Source organism: Myotis davidii, unplaced genomic scaffold, assembly GCF_000327345.1.
Source record: "Myotis davidii unplaced genomic scaffold, ASM32734v1 scaffold217, whole genome shotgun sequence".
Lineage (NCBI taxonomy): Eukaryota > Metazoa > Chordata > Mammalia > Chiroptera > Vespertilionidae > Myotis > Myotis davidii.
The window spans coordinates 4858454-4864273 of record NW_006290034.1 but is presented as its reverse complement, the minus strand read 5'-3'; the positions used below and the strand labels follow the sequence as shown (position 1 = coordinate 4864273).

The window sequence follows — 5820 nt, the reverse complement described above, 5'->3', positions numbered from 1 at the left end:
GCAGAGCTGAGAAGCAACAGTTAAAGGCAGGAGGAAATTCGCAGGAGCCGGACCCACAGAGGGTTGAGAGAACATTTGAGAGAGTCCGCAACATGGTGCCAGAAACTGCAGAGGTCAGATAAGACCAGGTCTGGAAAGGATCCACCCGACCACGCCTCAGAAATCATTGGTCACCAGTAATAGCGGTTTCTGCGGGTGCTTGAGGCAGAGGCCAGACTGAAAAGGGGATGGGGAGGGGGAGGAAGTAAAGATAGTAAATGTGACCCTTGAAGAGCCCGGCTCTGTAGGGAAGGTGATAGAGTGGTAATTAGATGGGTATAAAGGAATGTGAGGGAAGCTGAGTCCAGGGAATGCCAGCATGACGCAGGTCTCTGAGGCACAGGGAAGGGCTGGTCAGGGAAGACTTCCATCCCTTCTCTGAGATGGAAAGAAAGTATGGCATTCATGCTTGACTTTCTCTTTGAAAGACGATCTCATTCTTCGATAGAGATGTTGAGCTTATGCAGGCTTCGAGGAATGGGAGGAGAGCTGCCTCACTTGCATCATATATATTGGTAGTTTTCTTGTTCATTTTTCATCTTTCTTGGTGATAGCACGGAGTGCTTTGCACATACTGTTTAATTAATGTCCAACTGAGCTGAGCACACAGCGCTGTCCCATGTACAGGGAAGCGGGTTCCTACCTCGGGCAGGTTGATGAGATTTCTACTAGGTTGCAGTTGTGCTCACTGGAGTCCAGTCATTGATTCAACCAATATTTCATTTTTGAACATCATGTGTTAGGTGGCTGGCTAGGTACTAGGGACACAATGATGAACAATATGGCATTTTACATGTAATGAAGAGAATAGTTATATGCATTCATGCTTATGGTTTTTTATTTAGAGGATTGACTGTCCAATGGAGAGAGAGAGAGAGAGAGAGAGAGAGAGAGAGAGAGAGAGAAACATCAATTGAATGCCTCCTTCACGAACCCTGACAGGGGACGAAACCCAAAGCCTGGATATGTCTGTCCCCTGATTGGGATTGAACCTGCCAGCTTGTTGATGTACAGGACAACACTCCAGCCAACTGAGCCACACTGGCCAGGACTCCAATGGGCTTTTTCTTTGACAACCCTTCAGTCATAGTGATCCTTCTCTATTGAAATCCGTTTCCCACCTGCTTAGACGCTGCACTCTCCTCGTTCTCCCGTATCTCATTGCCTCTTCCCTTCCCCAGTCATAATATTGTGCACTCATGAACCACTTTTTCCCTTTGGCCACTCTCGCTTTTGCAGGCTTCAACCACAGCTGCATGGAGATGACCCCCAGATCTCAATTACTAGTCCTGAGCTCTCCAAAAAGTCGCACACTTCCAATTTTCTACCTGTTAGTTGCATTAGGATGTCTAACCTTTTCCTCAAACTCAGGATGTCTAAACCTAAGCTCACCATCTTTCCCATATGTTCCCCCACCCTTTGCCCCTGTCCTGTCCACCCCTTTCCCTCGATTCCTGGCCCTTTTCTGTCAGTTCTAAGATTGAAGACTTAGGAGGATCAAAAGCCTGGGGCGTTTTGCCCGATATTGTTCTCTTTACAGAAGTTGTAGGATGAAGGGGCGGATGTCACTGAAGCTACCACAGCAGCAAGGACCTGTATCCAGGTAACCAGGTCCTCGGGCGGTTTTTCTTTTGCAGATGCTGCAATACAAGAACCCAACTCACCTTGACCAGCAACAGGAACCCTGGAATCGGCTCAACTCAATTCCCACGATCACCTCCTTTAGGCGGAATTCTTATTTTTTTGAATCTGAGGTACCTGCTATTGAAATACTATTTCTCTTTATGTCCAATTAGAATTCATCAGTATCCTCTTTGGAAGGAAGCCTGCCCCTGACTTCTTTAGTATCTTTCCTTTTGTCCTCAATCCAAGATCCTACCAAATCGAAAACTAAATACCAATTTATCTGGTCTCTGGGAAGTTAGAGGCCTCGGTTCTGCTCTAGTCAGACATCTGAAGCAAATCATTTTCTCACCGGACTTCTCACTCTTCTGATTAAAACAAAGATTGACTATAACCACGAATGAAGTAAGACCCATTGAGCCCAAATCGGGGACAGTATAGTGATTCCCATATCTACAGGGAGAGCTCACTACTCCTTAGACCTAACCATGAGAGACAAGAGTCACCATGTACTAGTTGGTGTGTAAGGAATTGGTGGATCCAGGCCCAAAAGGCGTTCTCTCTCCTTTTGGGGAAGAGTAGAGCCCAAAAGAACTTGACTAGAGCTGGGGGTAGAGGTGGTGCATTAACTCTGGGGGGGTTAACTTCCTCTGTAGATTCCAAAGGACAATCTGGATTTCCGCTTAGCTGTCTTGTACAACCACCACACGGGGTCGTTCAAGAACAAATGTGAGACCCTGATCCACCAGGAGACCTCCAAGGACAGCTGTGGGTAAGTGGTGGAGGCAGAGCCTCCCCATCCTAAGGGTAATACCATCAATTCAATAAAGTAGAGGCCACCTGGGAAATAACTATCAATAGGTGCTCATTGGTATACAGATTTCTGTATTGTTTATATCTGTACCTGTAACTTCTGTATCTTTCCCTTTTATTCTTTTTCCATCACCATTTATCCCCCATATGCCCTCTTCTTCCTTCCCCCTCACTCCCACAGTCACCGCACTGTTGTTCATGTCCAGAAGTTTTCTTTTTTCTTAATCCCCTTTATTTTCTCAAACCACTACCACCACCACCACTCCCACCAGAGCTATCTGCCTGCTCTCTGAGTCTGAGTCTGTCTTTATTTTGCTTGTTAGTGCAGTTTGTTTATTAGGTTCCACATATGCGTGAATTCCTCTGGTACTTACCTTTTTCTGACTGTCTTATTTCACTTAGCATAATGTCCTCCAGCTCCATCCATGCAGTCCAAAAAAGATAAAATGTTCTTCCTTTTTATGGCTGAGTAGTATTCCATTGTGTGAATGTACCATAGCTGTTTTATCCATTCGTCTACTGATGGACAGGAGCTGTTTCCGAACCTTGGCTATTGTAAATAATGCTGCAGTGAATGTAGGGGTGCATTCTTTCGAGTTAGTGTTTTGGGTTTCTTCGGACAAATTCCCAGAAGTGGAACTGCTGGGTCATAAGACAGTTCTATTTTTACCTTTTTGAGGTAACTTCCATACTGTTTTCCACAGTGGCTGTATCAGCCTACATTCCTACCAAGAGTGTACAAGGGCTCCCTTTTCTCCACATCCTCGCCAACACTTGTTTTTTCTGTATTTTTATTATCTGAAATGAACAGAGAACTTCCTGTTTTTATCTGTATAAACAAACAAAATCTTCAGTTAATTCCACCGAGTGTAAAAAGGGCCTTTGGCTGCTTTATTTTGGAGGTGGCATGTAATTCTTTCCCTCCTTACCTTTCTCCTGCGTGGCTTCATTCTCCCCTATTCTTCTCCGTACCCATCCTCCAGGATCATCAACATCCAGGCCCCTAGAGAACACGTACCCGCTGCCCCACCGCTGCCCACCACCTCCCGAGCTCAGATCAGACAATGGATCAGCCCTAAGAGGGAGTCCATCCACAGTATCCATGGGTCCATAGGTGAGTAATAGGGCAGATGGTGGTACAAGTTCTAAATGGACCCAGGAATCAGGGACTTGGGGTGATTGGCTATGAGGGAACATGGGGGATAACTGAGGGTCTTGCAACAGCAGTGATTAAGTTGTCACATATCAGACAGATCAGGGGACATGCATGCTATGGAATGAATTCCACTTTTCCGAGTCTCTAACTCACCCTTAGATCTAGGGGACAGAAATTTCCAGCAGAAACCTGGGAGTGGAAGACCTATAGCTACCTCCTATCTGTCTTCTATATGCCAGTTCCCCAGCTGTTCTAAGAACCTTCTCTCTGGCACCCATAAATGGATGGGTGGTTACAGGTTCCCAGTGAAGACAAAGGATCCGACATTCACAGCCCACTCCCTCTTTTCTCCAGTGTCCCCTCACACTGCGGCCACCAACAGGGGCTACTCCCGAAAGACGGACGGTGGCTTCTTCTCCACCTGATGCCGACAGGCCCCTGGATGGATTAGTCGATGGGACAGCCTGCTGCCCACCTTCATTAAAAACATTTGTGCATGGTGAAGCCTGAAGTGTCTGTTACCCATAGAGTTGCCACTAGACTGCTCTTAAAAGGTGGAAGTTTCCCAACTTCTAAAAACTAGTCTTGTTGAGAATATTTGCAAGGACTTAGAACAGCCCAGTTTGGGGCAGGAGGCGGGTATTCCTTTCTTGTAAATGAGTCATTCCAACCATACAGAGACACCCATTCAATATTTCTTGCAAACCTTTGTGTCGGAGCTGTGTTTGGGAAAAAAGAATGGATAGAGCCCATTGTCTTAATGAGTTTACAACCAGTCATTTTAGTAGCTCTATGCAGCATTCTTATGCTGATGTCACACTTAACAGATTTCGACCTGGATTTGGTCATCCACTGGGCTCTACTTTTCCATGGGGGGCAGGGACCTCCATCTCCCTGGTCCTGCCTCCTTGCCATTGTTTTCTCTAACTGCTGCCATAGTCTTGCTGGGAATCAGTTCCCTTGCCTTTGTATGTTTGTGCTGGTCTCTGCCCCTAATTCTTATAAACATGGCTCAAAAATCTGGTGCTTGGATTTGAAGCTACCTAAAAACGATGCACTTACGTGGTCTCGAAAGTTAGAAGTCACAGGAACCCGCTATTAGATTGGGCAAGGAACGGCAGACCTAGCCCATGGTGCAGAAGTTTGGCATTGTTGAATAACAGATAGGAAAAGGCTGATACTCAAGTGCCTGGTCCTTAAAATACCACCAATCACAGCCCCTCTGCCACTATTTTTAAAAATAGTTTTATTGCTTTCAGAGAAATGGAGGGATAGAAACACCAATGATGAATCATCCATGGGCTAACTCCTGCACGCCCCCTACTGGGATTGAGCAACTGGGGCGTGTGCTCTGACCAAGAATCCAAGCTGACCTCCGGCTTCTTGGGTCCATGCCCAACCACTGAGCCACACAGGCTGGGCGCCTCTTCCACTATTGAGATCGTGTGGTGCCAAGTGGCCAGTTATTTAGAATGGCTGAAAATGGCCGAAAGGGTGACTGCTTAGTCACCTCATGCAGGTTGATACTGATCAATGAAAAATTGATTACTGTGATCCCCAGTTTGGCTCAGTGGATGGTGTCAGCCCTTGGATGGAAGGGTCCCGCGTTCAATCGTGATCAAGAGCACATACCTCAGTTGCAGGCATAGTGTGTGCAGGAGACAACCAATCAATGTGTACCCATTGATATTTTTCTCTGTCTCCCTCCCTTCCATCTCTAAAAATCGGGGAAAATATCCTCCAGTGACGATTTAAAAAATAAAAAATAGAGATTTCTAGCCCTGGCCGGGTGGCTCAGCTAATCAGAACATAGTCCCCTAGCCAAAAGGTCACAGGTTCCATTCCAAGTCAGGGCACATACTTAGGTTTCAGGTTCCACCCTGGGTTGGGGCACGTACAGGAGGCAACTCATCCATGTTTTTCCCTTTCTCCAAAACATTAAAACAGTATCCTCAGGTGAGGATATATTCTGCTTAAGTAAACCTCGGGCGGGTCCCTGGAATCCGTAGCTGTAAGTTCTCCAAGTTCTTGGGGAGCTATATGTGCATATAAATATAAATATATGCACATATAAACCTGCACCCCTCGGCAACAGGCTCGGTGGGGTGCAGTCATCGTGACGAAGCGGGCCTCGGGGAGGCAGCTCAGACATCCTCGCCCTCCCGTCAGCGCCCGGGCCCGCCGCCACC

General features: G+C 46.6%; 1 protein-coding gene across 5 annotated transcripts in view; it reads left to right on the top strand.

Annotated features, from left to right (window-relative positions):
- Window positions 1-4135, top strand: part of LOC102762350 (chromosome unknown open reading frame, human C1orf194) — a 43597-nt gene extending 39462 nt beyond the window's left edge. For 3 of the 5 annotated variants that reach the window (XM_006762965.2, XM_006762964.2, XM_006762961.2), the window contains 4 exons: window positions 1677-1793; window positions 2319-2434; window positions 3459-3589; window positions 3986-4135. In XM_006762965.2, coding sequence (XP_006763028.1) covers window positions 1677-1793; window positions 2319-2434; window positions 3459-3589; window positions 3986-4056 — 435 coding nt within the window. In that variant the 3' untranslated portion in view covers window positions 4057-4135. Of the gene's footprint in view, window positions 1-6; window positions 114-1676; window positions 1794-2318; window positions 2435-3458; window positions 3590-3929 lie in introns of those variants that run through there. The other 2 variants (XM_006762962.2, XM_006762963.2) reach the window with 2 other exon arrangements.
- The last annotated feature ends 1685 nt before the right edge of the window (window positions 4136-5820 follow it).